This window comes from Gracilinanus agilis, chromosome 3 (assembly GCF_016433145.1).
Source record: "Gracilinanus agilis isolate LMUSP501 chromosome 3, AgileGrace, whole genome shotgun sequence".
NCBI classification, from domain to species: Eukaryota; Metazoa; Chordata; class Mammalia; order Didelphimorphia; family Didelphidae; genus Gracilinanus; species Gracilinanus agilis.
The window spans coordinates 162,455,152-162,478,243 of NC_058132.1; the positions used below are offsets into that span (position 1 = coordinate 162,455,152).

General features: G+C 40.7%; 1 protein-coding gene across 1 annotated transcript in view; it reads left to right on the top strand.

Moving 5' to 3' along the window:
* KIRREL3 (kirre like nephrin family adhesion molecule 3) overlaps nt 1-23,092 on the top strand; it is a 208,830-nt gene that overhangs the window by 8,452 nt on the left and 177,286 nt on the right. The window contains exon 2 of the mRNA XM_044668979.1: nt 2,836-2,913. Within this exon, the coding sequence (XP_044524914.1) occupies nt 2,836-2,913 (78 nt within the window). The remainder of the gene's footprint in view (nt 1-2,835; nt 2,914-23,092) is intronic.

Sequence of the window (23,092 nt, forward strand, 5' to 3'; positions counted from 1 at the left end):
TCTCTCTCTCTCTCTCTCTCTCTCTCTCTCTCTCTCTCTCTCTCCTTCCTTCCTTCCCCCCTCCCCGTCTCTCTCTTTAATTAGGAAATGTTAGGGATGTGCTTTAAGATGATCATAAAAAGCCAATGAAAAATATAATAGACATTGTCAGCAATTGTATCATTCCAATGAGGAACAATGCATATGCAATCATAATGGGATAGTTAACTATACTCATTGTCAGTGTGTTCGGGCTTTCATTGCAGTCTCTGTTGAGCAGCTATTGTTCCACTAAAGCTCTGTGTGTCGCTTATACTTCCGCTTGCCCCTTCTAGGCAGTCTGGATTCTTGCCTCTTGAAGACGGTTGTTAGAAAGAATCCACAAATATAGTAAGTAAACATCAAAGGGGCTTTGATCCAGGCGGCCCTATACAGCACAGGATCCCCTAAAGAAAGGGCCAGGGCCTTGGATGAGAGAACTTAACATCGTCAATTTGGGCGCCTGAGATGGAGGTTTGTTTGAAGTGAGATCGTGTTGGCTGTGCCTTCAGATGCGTCAGCGTGCTGGAAAGAAAGAAAGAAAGACGTGAGTGCCTTTAGAAAAGCCACACTTAGATCTGCTCCTCTGCTCTTTACTGATAGTCAATAAGCCCCTTTAAAGAATCAAGAGATCAAAGCTAGTGACCTCCTCGGGCCATGGTATCCTGCCATTGCAAGCCCTTCGTTTCCTTTCTCTGGGGCAAGAGCCCCCAAGTTTGATTTAGCTGTCTGTCACGGGCCCTGCTCTCCCTTTCATCCTGCTGCCGGTGGAGTGAGGGCCGGGTGGGGAGGAGGCCCCAGCAGGTGCCCACCCTGGTCATGGTTTAAGAGCTGAAACACAGATCAAATCAAGATCGGGTCTTGAGGGGGAAGCAAATATGCCTCAGCTCTCAGTGGATTTTTTTCTCCTTCTCAAAGAATTCTATTCAGGGAGTAGCCTGTCTCCCATAGAGGTTTGGGAGAGAAGCCTGGGAGAAAAACTGGAAAAAGATAGGAAAGCGAAGCAATTTAGATGGCTTCTTCTTGGGAAAAGCACTGGATTTGGGAGTCAGGAGACCTAGGTTCAAGTCTCAGCTCCCATTCGTAATCCTATAACCTTGGGCATGTCACCTAGTTCCTGAGACTCCCTTCCCTCATCTGTAAAATGGAGATAATCACACTTGTACAAGGAAGGCACTCTCTAAAGCAGTGGTTCCCAAACTTTTTTGGCCTACCACTCCCTTTCCAGAAAAAATATTACTTAGCCCCCGGAAATTATTTTTTTTAATTTTAATAGCAATTAATAGGAAAGATAAATGCACCTGTGGCCATCCCTGCTCCCCTGGATTGCCGCAGCACCCACCAGGGGGCGGTGGCGCCCACTTTGGGAATCACTGCTCTAAAGTATATGGTCCCATGCTATAGAAATAGGAGAAGGTAAAACCGTGTAACTGTGCTATGACTTGGTTGTTTGGGCTGGTCCCTTTGCTTCTGTCATCTGTCACTTTTAGACCTGAGGACACAAAGTGATTTCTTGTAATTAAAGCAGTGATATCATGAGGTGACTCCAAGCCAAGGTTGTTGGTACCACCAAAAAAGATACTAAATAAGGTTTTCTAAGAGGCAACTATGTGGCATAGCAAAGAAAAGATAGACTTGGAATCAAGAAGGCTTGAATTCAAATTTTGCCTCAGGTGTTTACTTAGTTATGTGCCCTTAGGCACACTTCTCTCAGCCTTAGTTTCCTCATCTATAAAATGGGAATAATAATAGCACCTACATTAATTTCACTGGCTCCTTGTGAGAATCAAATAGAATAATCTATGTAAAATGTTGTACAAACCTTAAAGTATGACATTAACATTGTTGTTTAATTGTGTCTGACACTTTTTGACCCCATTTAGAGTTTTCTTGACAAAAACACTAAAGAGGCTTGCCATTTCCTTCTCTGGACCATTTTACAGATGAGTAAACTGAGGCAAACATGGTTAAATGATTTATCCATGGTCACAAAGCTAGTAAATGTCTGAGATCAGATTTGAACTTGGGAAGATGAATCTTCCTGACTCCAGACCTAGGGCTTTATAAACTGTGCCACCTAGCTGCCAAAATAAACATTAGTTATTGTTGTTCACTTTTTAATAAAATCATCTATATTAGTTTGCATAATAATGTACACTTAACACCTGCCACTTTAGGCTGCTTATATTTTTTAAATCTCTCTTCAACCTTCCTAACTAGACACTGATCCCCTCAAGGGCAGGAAAACTGTATTAATAGAATTTCATATCCTCAGTACCTTAACACATATTAGTGATGGTGACTAATTATGTGTCCTGTGAACAATGTGAAGATGTCCAGAATTCCCCCCAGACCTTAGAGCTTTCCACACACACACACTAAGTGTAAAGTCTTTTGACTTTCATAGCTTTGTTTTTCCAATTTCCCATGCTCATCCCTCTCTTCCTCTCCCCCCACAAAAAAAGACTGCCAACCTCTGCTTTAACACTATTGAGTTACCCTTCTGAGTCCAGTAAACTATCATGTGAATAGCTGTTGGTTGGTCTCTGAACTTTGCTTTGTTGGGACTCAGCTGCAATCTGGGCCACAATTTTAAAGGAAGGGTGATAAAGGGCTCAGAGAATACAGGTGTGGATCTCTGCCAGAAAACCACATTCCTTCCTGAAGACATTTTTCCTGGAGTATCAGAGAAAAGAGGTCTAACCTTCATTGGTCTGGGCTGATGCCCCATATCCCCCACATGTACACCTCAGTCCCCACAGATGTGTTTTTCACATTGCTCACTCTTGACTCATCTTACTGTGTGCTTCCTTCCAGAACTCGGGCTCCAGAAGAGAGGATGCTGTCTGGTGCTGGGGTACATGTCCAAGGAAAAGTTCCGGAGGATGAATGAAGGTCAGTGAAGGCCTAACTGTCCCCTGAGGGAGTCATTGGGAGGGAAAGGATTATGTTCCAGAAATAATGGATGACTGACCATGGGCAAGTCACATAACCTTTCTGAGCCTTCATTTCATCTGTAAAATACTTAGTCTATATCACAGAGTTGTCAAGAGGAAATTGCTTTGTAAACCTTAAAGCACTATATGAGTATAAATTATAGCTATTATTACTCTTGATAATAATGGTTTAAAAAAGGAAACAGAAAAAGCCTAAGGACTCATAGACAGAAAGTAGTGGGCTGCTCACTGTGATATTTTGAAAAGAATACTGTATTTGGAATAAAAGGACCCAGGTTCAAATTTTGACTCTACTATTTCCCACATGTCTCCCCAGACTAGCTACTTCCCTCTCTGAGCCTTACTTTCCTCATCTGTAAAAATGAAGATTGTAATACACTACTTACCTCAGTGGAATATTCTTATAAACCTTAAGGTCTTGTAGAAATGTGAGTTATTGTTATTATTCAATCATATTTCCTAATATTTAGTCTTCTCATATTAGTTACTATCTTTGTTTTTTCATCCTTCCTCCTTTAGTTCCATTCAGATAACTGCCCTGAACTCCAGCCATTCTGAATTCATCATCTTTCTTCCACTGTCTATCCCCTCCCTGTATCCATCCTGCCTTTCTTCCTCATTCATTCACATTTTCATGAACTTTTGCATGAACAGCTCAACATGGGGAACTTTAAGAGGAACACAAAAGAGGGAGAAGACATATAGTTCTTGCTCTTCAGAACTTTACAACTAAACTCTGTCTTTTTCTCAAATCTCCAATAACCCCAAATGTTAGAATCATAGAAATTTTTTTTTTAAATCTAGGGATGACCTTGGAGATCACCTAGAACCACCTTCACATTGCTTCAAATTTAAGCCCACCAGCCATTTCACCTCTGCTTTGTTCTGAGCTTTCTCCATAGATGATTTGAATCATAGAAGAGCTGGTAAAGGGATCTCTAGGAGTCTTGTGAGATGAGGTGTGGGTGGCTAGAGGAGGCAGAAGGAATGCTCTCACTTATGGCCACATTGCAATAAAGAAGCATTCACTTTAGTCTTCTGCCATCTGTCTCTACACTGCTAATAACCTACTCTATCAGATGTCACAGTCTGTTTGTTAGGATTCAAAAGTGGATAAACAATAGCTGGAGATGTCATTTATTCATTAAAATCAGACAAAGGAAGTCTTCCTTACCATCAGCTTGGTTGGCTCTGAAAAAGCCCTACCCCTTACAAAACAAGGATCCCTTGGGAGAAAGGAATGAGGGAATTCCAAGGACTCTTTCTGGCCCAGTTACAAGAAATGGGAGAAGAAAGGAAAAGATAGTACAGTAATGCAATCTCTGCCCCCCAGATTTTGTATAGCACTGAATCCTAGTAACCTATTCTGTATCTATAATTCCTTGAATGCTCTCCTCTGACCTCTAAACTGTTCTTCCTTCCTGCACCCTTTCCTGGGCTTAATGCCTTGCCAGATTCATGTCTTACTGCTATCATAGTGACTGTCATGCACTAAATTTTAAACAGGAGCAATTAATTAGTAGGAGGTAACCATTTTTCTGATTTCTACCTGTCAGGGCAAAGTGGAAACAGTTCCAGACTTCCCAGTAAAGTACTACCTTTCCATGTATGGTAAAAACCATTGAGAAGTACAACCAAGGGGTGAACATTTACTACAGCTACTTCTCCCTTCTAGACACTGCCTGCAAATGGTAGAAAAGAGAAGTGTAAAAAAAGGATTAGGAGAGACCAAATAAGAGGGAGAAGCCATGAGAGAAAGAGAAGTAGAATAAGGCAAGCAAGCTAGTATATTGCAAGTCAGCAGGTTTGAGTTCTAGTCCCATTTCACACAAATTGTGCGACCTTGAACCCATGACTTAGTCTCTGTAAAATTCAGTCTCCTCATCTGAAAAATGACAGGATTTCACTAGATGTCCAACCTTTAAAGACCCTTCCAGAGCTCAGATTGAATGAGCTATAACTATAGGCCAAAAGACTTTGTTGTGCTGTCCATGGTTCTGAATGATATAATACTTTTCAGACAAGTGAAGAAATCCCAACGTCATGAGCAGCACTAGGATTTGAATCCCTTTCACTTGAGTGTTTACCTCACACTAGGTCAGATTGATTCACATATCAAGGCCCTAGAAAAATGAAACTATAAGTCTGAGGGAGAAGGAAATCATCTCCCTCTTTTCTCTGCTACATAGGATGTTAGGATTTAGAGTTATAAGGTACCAAAAGAGAATCTAGTTACAATCCCACAATTTTGATTACAAGGAAAATGCCATAGATTTCAACTATTAATCTAAGCAGGATTGAGACCCAGATCTTACAACCTCAAATCCAGTGCTCTTTCCAGAGTTACTTCATTCCATTGCTACAACCACCAAAAACAGTCTGGCAGACATCTAGCCACCCTATGTCTGGAGTCTCCCAATAGGATCAAGTAGGATAAGATAGTATACTTCCAACACACACACAAAGTAGATGGTTTTTTTCTGTACTCTGCTCCCTCCCTGCATTTATGTGTACTTAATTCTACATCAGCATAGACTAAGACAAGATCACTAAGGCAAAGAGATGTCAATAGTAATAAACATGAACAGATCTCTTCACAGACATATCACACAAAATCATAGGCTATCAAAGTTTCAAAGGATCTCAAAGGATCCCACACCCACACACATAGTAGAAAACTATTTACAGAAAGCAGAAGACCCTCATAGGATAATTTTGATGTTTCAGTTAACAACCAAGGGACTGGATAAGAGCAGATTTTAAGCAGAAAATAAACAGATGGAAAGACTTAGGAGATACAGCTCTCCCAGATAGGGAGAGAGTCAGTGATAAGAGAGGATCCTCAGTACCATCCTGCCCTATTCCACTTTTAAATAGCCCTGTCACTCTGTTATTTTCTCAAATTCAATTTCAAACATTTCCCCCTCCTTTCTGAAACTCATAAGTCCAGACTTTACTATGAGTACAGATAAGAAAAGACATCTTCCGGCTGAAGGAAGTTGTTTCTATAGTTTGTAATTATCTCATGCTAGTACTCAGAATAATTATAACTCCTCCCTATTAATAATTGAGTGGCATCATAGTCATGACATACAACAAGGAACAAAAGGCATTTGCTCCATCTGTACTATACAGTACAACACCTTGGTATAAACTGAACAATTAGAAAATAATAAAAATAATTATTTCTCTCCCAACACTGAAATTAGTGATATGTAAGAACAATTAGCTGCTTCTTCCATTAAAGATAAGGTGGTGATAATTTTGTTTCCAATTTAGAATAAATATAAAAGACTCACTTGTGCTACACTAAAGCTTGTTTGTTTGGCTTAACAGTATATAATGGGGGCTCTGTCACAGGGGAAAACCTGTCTTCAATTTCATTTGTTTCCCTGTTAATCCGATATCTTTTTATCTTCTCTCTCCTCCCTCTTTCACACCAAAAAAAAACAACTTGAGAAGGAGCTAGAGGGAAATAATGAATGAATGAGAGCTTTATAGATCCAGGGTTTATCATAAGCTGGAGTAATCGCAATTGGAGCTGTTAAACTACACAAAGCAATAAAAAGAAAATGCTATTCAAAGATCGTTTAAGAAGGCATATGATAGTCAATGTGAGGTTTGCTCTATTGGGGAGTACTTAATAGCTTCTCCATTGAATCTAAAGCTTTTATAGGAAGAGAGGTTGAAGGTGGGTTCACACTCAGTGTGTCTCTATGTGTATATGTGTGTTTTTATTCCTTAGTTTTTAGCTCCAACTCATCCAAAGTGAATCAGGTTTTGAATAGAGTTGTGAACAGAGAGGAAGTGGGGAAGAAGTAAGATAAGAAAGATTACAAGGGGGACAAAGTGAAATCGAGAGAAGAGGAAGTTATGGCTGAGTAGGAATCCAGAAGAAAGTAATCAGGTTAAGTTTGTCCAAAGTACTTTCAGGCCCTTTAAATCACAGTGTCTTAAAATAGGGCCCATTAGAAAGTGATTCCCTGTGTGTTGACTAATTCCATGGAACTTACTTCACTTGTAGTTCCAAGGCTTATGCTCATATCAATGTCAGCACTGCAAACCAGAATGCCAAATCAGTAGCTGAGCAGTTGAGTCACAGATGGTTCAGTAGACAGAAGAGCTAGGAGAAAAGGCAATGATCCAGGTGAAGACAGAAGGAGCTGTAGGTTAGATTTTTCCTTATGCCCAAAGATTCTCCCTTGCCAGCCCAAGCAGGTGAACTAGCTTCTCTACCAACTCCTCTTCCAAACTTCACTGTTTCTGATGAAGACATCACTAACATTCTTCCAATATCTCAGACTCCTGAGAGTAGGAAGAAGAGGTAAGATGTGAGAGGTATTTTAAAGATAGAAATGGGAAGATCTGGCAATTAATTATACATGTGGGGTCAGGGAGAGCTAGGAGTCAAGGATATTATGAGTTTACTTGTATTTGCTGGAATATTGAAATGATGACAGTGCCTTCTTAAAAAATCTAAAGTTTAGAAGATAAGAAGGATGAGGGACAAAGATAATGAGTTCAGTTTTGGATACATTGAATTTAAGGTGTCTCAAAGATATCCAAGTTGGAATATTTAACAGGTGATTATTAATAATGTAGCAGAAGCTCAGTTAGGAGACTGAACTTTAATATATTTTATATACATTAAAAATATAGGCACTTGTATGTCATCTGCAGAGAAGTGCTTGGACACAGGATAAGAAAGAACCAGTAGTTGCCCATGTGAACCAGTGTGCACACACACAAACAAAAAAGGAGAGAAAGTACAAGAGGAGGTAATAAATAGTATCAAATGCAACAGATAAGTTAAGAAGGATGATGACTAAAAAAGGTATTTGGTTATTAAAAGATCATTGGTAACTTTAGAGTTTGTTGTTGTTCAGTTATTTTCAGTCACATTCATCTCTTTGTTACCTCATTTGGGGTTGGTTTGTTTTTTTAAGCCCTTACCTTCTGTCTTGGAATCCATACTGTGTATTGGTTCCAAGGCAGAAGAGTAGTAAGGGCTAGGCAATGGGGGTCAAGTGACTTGCCCAGGGTCACACAACTGGGAAGTGTCTGAGGCCAGATTTGAACCTAGGATCTCCTGTCTCTAGGTCTGGTTCTCAATCCACTGAGCTAACCAGCTGCCCCCCATTTGGGATTTTCTTAACAAAGATAGTGGAATGGTTTACCATTTCCCTCTCGAGCTCATTTTACATTTTAAAAAACTGAGGTAGACAGGTTTAAGTGAATTGCTCAGGGTCACACAGGTAGGAAGTATCTCAGGACAGATTTGAACTCAAGAAGATGAATCTTCCTGACTTCAGGACTACTCCACTATCCATTATGAGTTTTGAGTTCCAAATTCTCTCTTTCCCTTTCACCCCTCTCTCACCTTTAGAAGTATCAAGCAATATGATAACAATTATACAAGTGAAGCCATGAAAAACAGATTTCCATAATAGCAATGTTGGAAAAAACCTGATTAAAAGTAAGAAACATAAGTAAAATGAAAAAATATGCTTCAATTTGCATTGAGTTCATCAGATATCTCTCTGGTGGTGGATAACATTTTTATCATGAATCCTTTGGAATTGTTTTGGATCACTGTCTTGATCAGAGCAGCTATGTTATGGAGAACTTTTTCAAGGAGTTTGAATGATAAAGGAGGAAAGACTATAAGATGATAGCTCAAGGGGAGGGTAGCATCTAGCAAAGATTTTTATAAAAATGGAGAAGATTTTAACAAATTTGAAGAAAGTAAAGAAGAAATCATTAAGATAAAGAGTTTGATGACTGGGAAGGAGGATGATTGAGGGTGGAATCTCTAGGGAAAATGGAACGTATCAAGCATTTACACAAAGGTGCTGACCTTGGAAAGAAAGAGGACTGTCTATTTATTTGGAGACTAGAGGAAAAGAGGGAAGAGTGAAAGATATTGTTAAGCAGTTTTAAGATAATGAGAACAGAGAAAGAAGGAATCACATTAAATGGCCTCTATTTTCTCAGTAAAGAAGCAAGATCTTCAGCTGAGAGAGTAGGAAAGGGATAGTACTGGAGATTCAAGAAGAGAAAAGACGGTTTGGAATAGCTTGTGTGGAACAATAAGGAATAAATTAGAGAATAAAGGAATTCCCTTCTAATAGGTCCTATTTTAAGGTAATATAATTTAAGGGGTCTGAAAGTACCTTATACAAACATAAACTGATTACTTTCTTCTGGATTCTTACTCACATAGCTTCCTCCAGCAGTGAGGACCCAGTTAAGATTAGATCATTTGAAGTTGTAATTTACTCCGCACAGTTGTGAGATTTCCTGTAGTATTATTCAGTAGCTTATGAATAGGAGCAGAGGAGACAGACATTGGGAATAATCCAGGCCTCGGGTTTGGCAAGAAATGGGCATCTGTAGGATGCAGGGGTGAAGGATTAGAGAGCAAAGGGTAGTGGAGAGTGGGAATGACTACCTACTTGGTTGAGACTGGAGGGGAAAGAAAGTGAAGTCAGGGCAGGGGTAATGGCCTGAAAGGGTGGAGGATTTAGAGATTTATGAGACTGAAGATTTAGGAGGGACAATGCTCAGGAAGAGGCAGAGTGAGAAGCTTATGATCAGGTAGGGGAATGCCAGAGTTTCTAATTAGAGAAATGGTACACTTGTGAAATGAGGTCTAGTATGTGACTACTTCTATCTATATCTTGGGTTATAAGGAGACTGAGGAATTAGAAGGTTAGACAGTATTGAGGTATGTAAAATGCTCAGTAAACTTTAAACCTAAGAGTGCCAGCCCCGAAGTCAGGAAGACTCATCTTCCAGAATTTGTCTGGCCTCAGATACTTACTAGCTATGTGACCCTCAACAAGTCGTTTAATCCTGTTTGACTCAGTTTCCTCACCTGTAAAATGAGCTGGAGAAGAAAATAGCAAATTATTGTATTATCTTTGCAAAGAAAATCCCAAATAAGGTCATGAAGAGTCAGGTATGACTGTAACAACTAAACAATAACAACAAACTTTTATTTTAAATCCTTATCTTCCAACTTGGAATCAATATTATGTATTGGTTCCAAGACAGAAGAGTGGTGAGGGCTACTCAATGTGGGTTAAGTGACTTGTCCAGGGTCACACACCTAGGAAGTGTCTGAAGCCAGCTTTTGAACCCAGGACCTCCCATCTCTGGACATTGCTCTCAATCCACCGAGCCATCCAGCTTCCCCCACAACAAACTTTAAAGTACAATTTTGATATAGACTGTTTTAATATAGGCTATTTTGATAATACTCAATAAGCCTCAAAGACAGCTCCCTATGAGATTATTTGAAAGATTTCCCTCCCACACCCCAACCATCTTCCTCATTGGTTTTCCATGATGCTTTAAGTTCCCACCACCAGAGTTCACTATTTTTCAATCAACATTCATTAAGCACCAACTATGTGCCAGGACAGCCAAATGACACAGTGGATAGAAAGTCATACTCATCGTCCTAAGTTCAAATTTGGCCTCAGACACTTGTGAACTGTGTGACTCTCTTGGGCAGGCCACTTAACCTTGTTTGCCTCAGTTTCCTCGTCTTTAAAATAATCTGGAGAAGGAAATGACAAACCACTCCAGTATCTATGCCAAGAAAACTTGACTCAGGGTCATAGAGTCAGATGTGACTGAAACGACTGAACAACAACAAATGCCATATTTTAAGGTCTACAAAGTGTTTTCCTTGTAACAGCCCTATGAATTTTGACATCATTCCGTTCAATAGCTAAAGAAACAGAGATTCAGTAAAGAAAAGTATGGGGCAGCTAAAGCCAGACCTGGAGCTGGGAGTTGCTGGGTTCAAATCTGGCCTCAGACACTTCCTAGCTATGTGACATTGGGCAAGTCTTTTAATCCCAATTGCCTACCCTTTGCCAATATTCTGTCTTAGAATTGATACTAAGACAGAAGATAAGGTTTACAAAATAATGTGTCTCCTTGCAAAGAATAGGGAGCAAAATCCTCAAGGTACAGGATTCAGAACAAGAAAACCTTAATGGAGGATGGAAGTCAAGTCAGAGCTGGAGCATGGTCCTGGCCAGCAAGGGCAGGCGATGGATGAGGAGGGTGCCAGGGCACCCAAGGCTTCCTCTTCTTAGCTCTGTGCCTGGACAGCTGGGAACCGCAAAGGACCTCCCTTAAAGCTCTGGGACATTCCAGGTTGGAGGAGGAGGGGCAGGCGGCACTTGCCTACTGACTGCAGCACAGAGAGGATGAAATGCCAACGCTGTCTCTCTGCTTCTCGAGGAGCAGGAAGCATTTGGCTCAGTGCTCTCCTCTCTTAAGCACTGTGGTGGGAAAGCAGATATGCCCCCCAGCCTTCTCACTTTCATCTTCCTGAGAAGAAACAATTGCAAGTGATTAGGAGAGGCATCTCCTAGTCTGCTGTGGATGAGAGTGCTTTGTTCTTTATCTGACTGAGATGTTTCAGAGACAGAGCCAATGGGCTGGGGCACCTCTCTCCATCACTTCAGTGCGAGGGAGGGGGCTGAAAGGGATAGTGAACCATTTACATCTCAGGAGGATGACCAGAAAGGACTCTCCATTAAACATGCATTTCCCCCGCCCCCCATCCACCTAGAAAGATTTTTAGGCTTCAAAAAGCACTCATTTGCTAAGGATAGCCCCCTAAATGACACCATCTCCTAAGTCAAGGCTAACAAGCATTCAGGGGGTCCCTGGAAATTCAACAAACTTTCAACAATCACTTATGATTAACGTTCGGTATAGGAAACCATCACTCTCTGTGGACCATTAGGAGGGAACTTGGGCATGATTCCATTGTGACAGGGAGTTGGTTATGAAGACTGTTAACAAAATGTTCTAGAAATAAAGGTACCCAAGAGTCCTCAGCAGGTCATAAATGGCATGTGACATAAGCTGGGTGGCTTCACTTTGCTATTTGTCAGTCTCCCCATCCCTTAAAATGGACAGGATGCTCCCTTTTCTCCTACACTTCCCCTGTGGGGCGTTGGGTGAATAATTGGATCCAACCATGGGCAGCCCGCTGCGAAAGGAACAGAGAATTGGAAGGCAAATCACTTAGACTCTTCCTAGTCCCAGCTCAGCCACCATGACACTATGTGACATTGGGAAAATCACATTACCTCCCTGGGCCTCATTTTCTCCATCCACACAATGAAAGGACTGGATTCGACGGTATTTGGATTTGCTTCTAGCTCTAAAATTCAGCTATTCCAAAAGGCTTTCCCCATCTCTATGTCTTTAAGTGCTTTGAGATCATCAAAAGCAGGGCTGCTTGGAGCTAGAAAGCCTAGAGACTGCTGAGTAGCCCTAGAAGCTAGATCCAGGTTTTCCTGGGCTTTGAAGCTAATAAGAGAGCCACAGAGTCTATAGAGATTCATGATTCAGCTCCACAGTCAGCTGTTGTCAGGGTGGAACTACCCCAGAGGACACCAGAGCAGCCTTTGCCCAGCAGCCTAAGGAGCCATCTGTACTCTTCCAGGGAAAGGGAAGGATGCCAGAGCGGGAACTGGGCCTAGCATTGTGATATAGTGGGAATGTGCCTGGCTCCTCTGTGGTATTTGTCCCACACTGACTGTAGCAGCCACCACAATCCTGACTTATGGCCAAGGGCCTGCAATCATTTTCTCAAGACCATTCCTCACTCCCTCTCTGAGCCCTCGGGATGTTGGCTAATACTGCCATTTTGTTAGCTGGGGCCTTTTTGGTGCATTTTTCTTATTTCATTTTTCTTGGTGATGTGTTTTCCTCCTCTGGGGCTGCATAGTGGGTTATTTGTATTATGCTCCTGTTTATTATTTATGGTGGGACTCCAATTTCCAGGGCACTTTATGATCGTTATTTAATTCACACAGCATCCAGGAATGACAGACCTACTGTTTCCATTCTCTTTCCATTGTAGAATGGAGGTTTCCAATTGTTCTTTCTTTTTTCCCTTGTTTAGCCCCTTTCCTCCAGCTGATGTCCCTGATGGGTCTAGGACTATCCCAGAATAGGCTGAATTCGTACCCTCCAAAAACTGGAAAGAATAGCCAAAAGGGTCAGTAATCAAATCAGAGCTAAAGCTAACAATTTGAAATCTAATAGGGATAAATGTAATACCCTGCACATGGGTTCAAAATTCAATTATATAGATGAAGAATGGGGAAGCCTGGCATGAAATAGTTCATGTGAAAACTACGAAAAAGTTCATGTGAAAAAAAGACCTAAGGATTTTAGTGGGCTGTAATCCCAATGTAAGCCAGCAATATTTCAGGGGAGGGAAGAGGAGGGACACAGCTAGGTGCCTCAGTGGACAGAGAGCCAGCCCTAGAGATAAGTGACCTCAGACACTTCCTAGCTGTGGGACCCTGGGCGAGTCACTTAACCCCCATTGCCTAGCCCTTACCTCTCTTCTGCCTTAGAACAAATACATATTATTGATTCTAAGAAGGGAGGTAAGGATTATTTTTTTAAGAGTCCATAGAGGAAAGGAGGTTTGGCCACACACCAGTCAGACCACATTTGAAATATTGCATCCAGTTTTACTGTAATCTTCCCAAAGGAGGACGATCAAAGTGATAATGAGACTAAAAATCATGACTTTCAAGGATCAAATGAAGGAAGTAGAGATGCTTAACTCGGAAAAGATTTAGGGAGTACTGAATAGCTGTCTTCAACTATTTGAAGGGTTATTGTATGGAAGAAGGATTTTAGAGTCATAAGATTTAGAGTTGGCAAGGACTTTAGATGTAATCTAGTCCACCTCCTTGGGAATTAGAGTTGTGAAAATGTAGACCCATAGAAGTTAACTGGCTTAATCAAGTTCACACAGAGAGTAACTGTTTTGTGTGCTTAGCCCTTAAAAGGCAGAAATAAGACCAAAGGGCAGAAGTTAGATGGAAGTCAATTTCAACGGGACAGACAAAAACTTTCTAATAATTAAAAGTGTCCAAAATGGAATAGGCTGTGTCAGGAGCAGTGAGCCCTAGAAGTCTTTATCCAGAGACTAAAGAATCTCTCCTCAAGGAGGTGTTAGATACGATGAATGCTTTGGGTTTGGGGTTGGACCAGCTGACTTTTCAGATCCTTCTAGCTCTAATATTTTGTGATTCTCATTCTAAGAACTCCTTTATCCTGTGCATGCTAGGATCAAATCTGAGAAAATTTCTCAGTTGTTACCACATTAGGATAAACCATAGCACTGAAGACTGAACCAGATCTCTCCCTCCCATGCTGAGGCTGCCTGCAGATAGCAGATCAAAGCAGAGATAAAGTAGAACTTCTGGGCTGCCATTCTTCAGACCAGCCTACTTGATTGTTGCTTCTGAGTAGGTTGTCTTGGGAAAAGGGAAGGAAAGCGAGCTTCACCAAATGCTGCCTATGTTGCTATTTACCTTTTATTTTGTGTATGGCCTCCTGTCACCCTAACTAGATTTGAGCTCCTTGAGGAAGAGAAAATGTCTGATACTTCTTCATATCTTCCTCAATAATATAACACTGTGCCTTGTATATGGAAAGCACTCAAAATAATTATTGTTTGAGTGAATCAATCAAAGGAGGACTACCCTAAGGAAGTGAATTTGGAGTCACTTAGTTTTCTTTCTTTTCTTTTTTTAAATCCTTGCCTTCCATCATAGAATTGATACAAGTGTTGATTCCAAGGCAGAAGAATAGTAAGGGCTAAGCAGTTGGGGTTAAGTGACTTGCCCAGGATCACACAGCTAGGAAGTGTATGAGGCTAGATTTGAACCTAGGACCTCCTATCTTCAGGCCTGGTTTTCTATCCACTGAGCCACCCAGCTGCCCTAACTTAGTTTTCAAAAAAAGATTAAAAAACAAAAGCTTTTCCTGATTTCCCAAGCTACTAATACTTCTCCAAATTATCTTGTCTTTATTTTGCAGATACCAATTTCTCTGATGACTAATTTAAATATTTGAATACCTATTTTTTCCTACAACAAAATGTAAGCTCATTGAGGGCAAGAACTGTTCACTAGCATAGAACTTGGCATAGAGTAGGTACTTAATAAATGCTGATTGATTAATTCATTGAAGTAGGCAAGAGAAAAGTATTATAGGGAAAGAGACCGGTATATGCAAATATCCAGAGTAAGTCCTCATTCAATAAGTAGAAAAACATTGTTTTTTTTTTAAATTTTTTAAACCCTAATATCTTTATATATATATTTATATCTCCTTCTATATTAATTTTTTTATTTGTTACAGGGCTAGGCAATGGGGGTTAAGTGACTTGTCCAGGGTCACACCGCTGGGAAGTGTCTGAGGCCAGATTTGAACCTAGGACCTCCTGTCTCTAGGCCTGGCTCTCAGTCCACTGAGCCATCCAGCTGCCCCCCCAAAACATTTGTTAATCACCTTCGGTAGTTAAGTCACTATGCTAGGTATGAAGGAAGTTATGAAATATCCTTTCCCTCAAGGAGCTTACATTCTAGCTAGGGAAACAAGAATTAAACATAAGCTGGTAAATGACAATAATCATCATTAATGATAGCTAACATTTCTATAGCCCTTATTATATGCCCAGAACTATGCTAAGAAACTATATAGGCAATGAAAGGTAAATGCTAAATGGGTGGCTCAGGCTTCAAGAAAAATAGAAAGCAGCAATTCATAGGAAGGGATATTATTGTGGGTCAGTACAAGTGGGAAAAGCTTCTCAAATCTTAAAATAAGGGTAGAATCGAGATAATTGGTAACAAAGGTAAAGATAAATGGTGCACTATCTTTGAGAAATAAATGATAAACCAGTTTTGTTGTAGTGGGACATTCTCTAGGAGATTGGAATGGGATGAAACAAGGTACCCTCAATATGATGTGTGCTTAATAAATGTTCATTGACTGATTGACAGGTTCTAAACACCTTGAGCTTAGGCTGATGAATATAAGCTTGGTATTATAGGCAATGTGGAGCTAGAGAATGTTTTTGAAGAAGAGTTAGAGGCAGTAGCTAACCTGAAAAGGGAAGCACAAAGAAGATGAATCTGACAATCGTATGTGGTTTGGATGTAGAAAAGGGAGAAAAAAGGACAAAATCTCAATCTAGTCCTTTAAGAGATGAGGAAAACAATTAAAAGGCTGCTGAAATAGCCTCATTGTGATGGAGAAGGTCTAGCCTATATCAATTAAAATGGGGAAAGGGAGGGGGGGAATTGAAGAAATATTATAAAGAAAAATTTATCAGGATCTGTATGCCTACCCCTTCGCCCCCAAGACTCCTCCTCTCTAAAGCAAACTCCCTTTGACCAGTTTTGGTACAGCATGGTCTCAAGGTCCTTTCAGCATCCTTGGCAACCTCCTTAGGATAACAATTCTAAAATTTTATGGAAATCACCTTCAAGAACAGGAGCAGGAGGGTTAAGTAGAACCTAGAGGTATCATTGTGGCACATTCGTGATGGCTGACCAGAAAACCTAACCTCTTCCCCATCCCTGAAATTCTGAGTGGGGCACCAACCTTCTCTCTGTGTCACTGTCTCTCTTATTTCCAACTGGACTGAGAAATGCTCCTCACTTTATTTCCAGGATCCACTGAGGGCAGAAAACACAGAGGATTCTAAATAAATGAGAGACTTGTAATAATGGCCTGCCATGCCATAAAGTTTTTAGTGCCCCATATTAGAATGAGCAGTTTGGGACTGTGATGAATCATGCAGGGTTTTTATCTAAAGAGAGTCAATAAAATCCTGAAAGACTGACCCCTCCACCCCTCCCCAAACTCGTATTGTGGTCATGCCATATGGCTCCGTCCAACCACAGAAAAGTGGTAATTGTGTTGTGTGTTCATGTGTATGCGTATATTTTCCCAATTTCTATTTGCTTTCTTCCCAGTTCCTCTGGTAGCTCTAGACTCACCCTGTCTAAAGTGTATTAGTTTCTATGGAAACTATGTTGTTACGGGTACGGGTAGAGTTTAATAGCATTCAAAGGAACAAAATCAAGTCCATTTATATAATGGTTTGAAATACACATAATAGCAAAATGGAATGTGGGACATGGTGACAGTTTCAATAGCTACGTACAGAATATGGGATAAATAGGGCAGTGTAATATTTCACACTGCAGAGTCAAATGTAGCAATAGCAGCATCTATACTTAGCATTAAGGGCCACTTACCTACTGTTGTTCATTAAAGGATCTCAAAGCATTTGATAAACCTGCTCTTATTTTAGTCTGGTGAGGTCCTGGACCATTGCACTTCTTCCCTTTATAAAGACAAAGAGGATGCAGGGAGTACTTTCCTTCCTAGAGAGAGAAGAGAGCACCAAGGAAGTTTAGTGATTTGGAAAAGGAGTGGAACATAGCTAGCAATGAATTTTAAGGATCTTCAAGCCTCTGGATATTATCCCTCAATTTTGACACCATGTCTCCGTGCTTATTCAGGTGACCCATTAAAAACCCTAGGTCCCTTTTCTTAAAATCTTGACCTTCTCTCTTAGTATTAATTCTAAGATAGAAGAGAGGCAAGGTCTAGGCAACTGGGGTTATTTGCCAAGAGTCACACTTGCCTAGAGTCACACAGTGCCTGAGTCCAGATTTGAACTCAAGTCCTTCCTGCTCCAGAACTAACACTCTTTCTACTAGTTACCTAGCTTCCCCTTCCCTAGGTCTTTTTTTTTATACAAACTGCTATCTAGCTCCTTACTGCTGCTCCCCAGTTTTATTCTTATGAAGTTGATCTATTAACCCAAGCATAGGATTTTTACAGTTATTCCAATTAAATTTAACTTTATTAGGATAAACCCATCATTCTTGCCTATAAAGTTCTCCTTGGATTCTGATTCTTGTCACCCCGTCTGTGAACTCTTCCTCCCAGATTTTTGTCATCTGCAAAATTAATGAGTATGCCATCTATGCCTTCATTCAAGTCGATGATAAAATGTCAGACAGAACAGGGTCAAGGACAAATCCATTGGCTACAGTGCTGGAGACCTGCAGGGACTTCCCTCTAGATTGCTATTGACCCATGAATCACTACTCTTATGGCCCAGGCATTCAACCTGTCCCATTTAACTGCATTATCAGCTAGCCTACATCTCTCCATCTTATCCATGAGGGTAATGTGAGAGACTTTAACAAATTTTCACTGAAATCTAAGGAGGCTTTATATATTGCATTACCCTAATCTATGAGACTAATAGCCCTGGATAAAAAGAAAATAAGATTAGCCTCCAACTAGGATTCTAGAAACCAGGATTCTATTTCTAAACCAGATGACTCTTTCAGCTAGCCATACAACTTGGAGCAAGCCATTTAATTTCTCCAAGTCACAATGTCATCTGTGGAATGAAGATGATGCTGATCCTATTGACCTTAAAAACTTGATAGGAAAACACTTGAGATCATTTAAATCATCTCTTAAATACAAGAAATTGTGGTTAGTGTTCTGGGTAAGCCCCTTAATTTGGTCCCATTCCTGCAGAGGTCCACACAGGAGGTATGCAATGTGAGGACAAGAGAACTGGTTGGTAGAAAAAATATACAATAACTAATAAGCTTCATCCGTATGTATGATCCACAGAACTTCAGTGAAAAGAGAAAGTACAAACTTAAAATATACTTGTAGCAAGATAATACACCAGGGAGCACAGGTGACCAAGGCTATTCAGGCTCTGAAACCACAGGGCCCTGATGACCACTCATTTGCATGCTGCTCCTCACTGGGTAGTTTCATTGCTAGGCAGGTCACTGAGCTGGGCTCCCCAGACCCCCTTCTATGTGCAGATGAACACCCAACTGCAGGGACTAATTATTTCTTGAATTCATAATTTGCTCTCTTCTCTGAAGCCATGGGTCACATACTTTGGTGCTGCCTCCTCTAATTCTCTCCAACTTCTTACTCGTCTCTTCTGATGGGTACAATATATCCTGCTAGAAGAGTAATTCAAAGCATGTGATATTTTCTGTGGGAAAACAATTTCCTAGAATTTAGAAAGATTGTTTTGGACAAGGGCAGTGAAGTGGTTCAGTAGGTAAAGAACCAAGAATGGAAATGGGAGGTCCTGGGTTCAAATTTGGCCTCAGACACTACCTAGCTGTGTGACCCTTGACAAGTCATTTGACACCAGTCACCTAGCCCGTACAACTTTTCTGTCTTGAAACTGATACTTGGTATTGATTCTCAGAAGGTAAGAGTTTAATTTTTTTAAAAGATTGTTTGGGACATTGAGTAGAAGATGGATTAGAGAAGAGAAAAATTGTAAAGGAGACCAATTAGGAGACTATTAGGAGAGTTCATGTTAGAGGTAATTATGGACTAAACTAGGGTGATATCTTTATGAACGGAGAGAAGAGGACAAAAGATCTAACTTTGGGCAAATTGCTTGACTAGTCTTCAGTTTCCTCATCTGTAAAATGGGAATACTAATAGCATCTACTTCCCAGGGTTGTTGTGAGGATAAAATGAGATAATATATGCAAATTTCTTTGCAAGCCTCAAAGTGCTGGGTAAATGCTAGCTAGTAGTGATAGAAAGCTAAAGAGGTAGAATTAATAAAATTTGGCAACTTATTAGATATGGGTCATAAGACATCAAGGATGACTCTAAGGTTGAGGCCAGAAGGGGCAGAATGTAATTAGGGAAAATGGGGAAGTCTATTTTTGCTGGTGGATAACATGGATGAATAGAAAATAGAATACAGTGAAGCTAGAAAGATAGGGTAGAGAGAATCTTGAATAGCAGAATAAAAAATTTATATTTTGTTAGTAAGGACTAAAGAGCCATTAAAGATTTCTTAGCAGGGAAGTGATGTGATATGATTGACCTCTATTAGGAAGATTAATTTGGTAGTTATACAAAGGATTGTTTGGAAAAGGTAGAAAATATGAGAAAGTAGACCAATTAACCTCTTATCACAAATAGTCCAAGCATGAGGGTCTGAACAGGACTGGTAGCAGTGGGTGTGGTAGGAAGAAGAGAGAGAGAATGATTTGTCAACAACTTGACAATGGTCATCGATCTGGTCATGTTACCTACTTGAAAATCTTCTGTGCTGTTCTATCACCTTAGTAAAGTTGATGTTTCTTTGCCTGGCTCACAAAATGGTGCCAAATCTAGCACTGGCCTCTTCTCTCACCTTATTTCCCTCCACAAACTCTATATTCTAGCCAAATTAAAATACTGCACTCTATCCCTCAAATATGCACCACTAACTTTATCTTCATTTCTTTTCTCACTTTATGGTTCTGTCTCCCCCTTCACCTGTTGAATTCCTGCCCATCCTTTAAAGTCTAACTCAAATGATATATTTTCGATTAAGTCTTCCTGGATCTCCTACAGTCAATTAATTAATCAATCAGTCAACAAATATTTATTAAGTGATTGCTTTGTTCCAGGCATCATGCTCTAGGCTGGGAATATAAAGACAAAAATTAAATGATTCCTGCCTTCAAGGAGCTTACATTCTAGCAAGAATAGAAATGTATAAATATAGAGATATATTCAAGATGCATGCAAACCAAATAAAAGGTAATTTTGTGGTGGGAACCACAAGCAATTGGGGGATCAGAAAAGACCTCATGTAGAAGGTGGTACTGGAACTGAGCTTTGAAGGCCATTAGGGTTTCTAAGAAATGGAGGTGAGGAGAGTTCAATGTATAGAGAGCCCTATGGCACAGTAGGAGAGCCTATGAAAAACTCTCCCCCTTAGTCTTCATGGGGATTTCTTTTGCCTTTCTAATGCATTTATTATGTATTATAGTTATCTATGTTTAAATATTTTCCTCTTACTAGATTATAAAGGCCACAAGAGCAAATATTATGTCTTAGCTAAATTTTGCAGTTCCCTAGTTATATAACATGATAGTTTGCCCATAGACATGTTTAATAAGCATTTGCTACATATCTAATTGATTGGTTGGAGGGGTGAGAAGAGAGAAGAATTAAAGGTGACTGGCTTTTCTAGCCTTAATCAGTGGAAGAATTAAAGTACCATCATCAAAATAGGGCCACTGCATGGAAATTAAGTATCATTGGAGAAAGGTTCTGAGGATTCAACCTCCTAAAATTAATGAGGTTGCACACAGTGGACATAAGGCCAGGGTTAGATGAAACTCTACAACCAACCATCCCTTCCTGCTCCTGACAAGATGTGGGCCATGCCTGAAATCCTCAGGGCTGGTTCTTCCATGTGAACTGGTAAGAAGGCTGACTAAGGGAAAGATGAAAAATTCTGAAATATGAAGGAGAACCAAGGCGATCCCTTGGGCTCCAATCTCCAAGTACTATCCTGAGAATAGATGTCTGAGACATCTGTTCATACAGAATCATACAGAATCAACAATCCCTCTTATACATAGACAGATCCTTCTGAGGAGACAACTTCTTTCAGAAGACATTCTTCTCCATTGCTACAGCAGTGAAGAATAGAGCCCTTCCATGCCTTTTTCCTCACTGTAAGATAGTCTCATCGTTAAGCCTGCCATTCTGTATCCTCTCCTAATCATCAGTCCTTCTAGAGAGCCATTCTGGGATCTTTCCTGCTGAACAATCCAGCTCTCCCACCCTAGAACCACTGATCCTTTCTGCCTTCATTGTTCTGCCCACTACGAGGCAAAGAACCACTTGAAGAGAGTGTTCTACAGATTAATCTTCTGTTGCTCTCCATATTTCTCCTAATTCTCCATTTCTCCCTTGTTTCCATGCTTCCCTCAGATCCCCTAGTTTTATCCATGGATCACAGAATCACAGATTTAAAATTGGAAGAGACCTAAGAGGACATTTATTCAATTCCCCTAATTTACAGATAAGGAAACTGAGTCTCAAAGAGTATAAGTAATATAATCAAGATCAAACATGAAGCACTGGGATTGAAATGTAGGTCCTCAGACTTCAGCCCTCTTTCCCCTGTGCCATGCTACTTTTTATGAAATGAGCCTTAACAGATTATCCCTCTGCTCAATGGCCAGATGTGGCTGCTTCTCCAGCACTTTCCCATTTATTGGTGCTCATTGGCTCCTCAGAGTTTGGATTGCCTGCATCTCTCAGAGCCATAGTCAGATAATGTAAAGATTAAACCAAGGCTCCCCAGCCCCTAAGGAGATAAAACAAGAACAAAGTCAGGGAGACTGGGGTTTGGTTAGACCAACTCCTTCCCTTTCTTCAGAAAGAGATGCCTCTGGAGGGCAGAGATGCCATTTATCCCATTCCCAGAGCTCCTTGCTCTCTCTTGGTCCACTGCATATCAAATAGACTTACCCTTCCCTATGTCTCTGAGACTTTCTTCCCTATAGGATAATTCAATGTTATCTCTGCCTATTTCTGCTCCAGAGATGAAGAGATTGCTTTAAACCTGCTGTCCCACAAGCTCTGCTCCTGGCTTCCAACACCATTAAGTTTCATTATAACAAATAAACACCGCAATGACATTTATAAGTTACCACAGAGCACAGAAACACAAATATGAAGCAGATAAACTGCATTTGATCCAAATAATTACTGCAGGCAATATTGGGCTTAGTCTGAGCTGGCAGCCGGGCACCGAGTAATTTATTGGATTGCGTAGGGCAATGTTGCACATTGGGTTTTTCATTATTGTGTCTCTTTCTCTCTCTGAGGCCTAAATAGGTTAGAGGAGTTTAGACAGAGCTGGGCCAAACAAAGACAGACTTTGCTCAAGCAGATCTAGGCCATGAGTGTCTGCCAAGTGTCCAGAAACGGCCTCTTTCCAACCAACCCCATGCCCAAGAGAAACGAGTGGAGCTTTGCAATTATCTTAAAGCCGTCGGCCAAGAATGGCTAATTGTTTTCCCCATTGCAGGCTGCTACCCTCTCTCTTTCCTGGATAGGTGAATGGATGAATAAACGTCCCACATACTGAGTGGCTGTTGGAGGACTGACGGGAGCCCAGGGATCCCAAACGTAGCACCCTTTCCAAATGATGGAACTGCCCTCCCCTCCCCTGCTTCTAGCCCGGAAGGCTCGCCTGACCAACAAGTCCTCCTGGGATCGACTTGAACCCCAGCAACCTTCTGTCCCCACCTTGGACCTCTCTTCCTGCTCCAAAAGAGAGAAAGAGGCTCTTTGAGCCAACTCTGCAAAACAAAGCGATGGGAGCTGGCTCCAAGCAGCAGCCTTCCTGCCAAACTCAAACTCATAAAGTTTGATTCAAGGGGCTACAATAC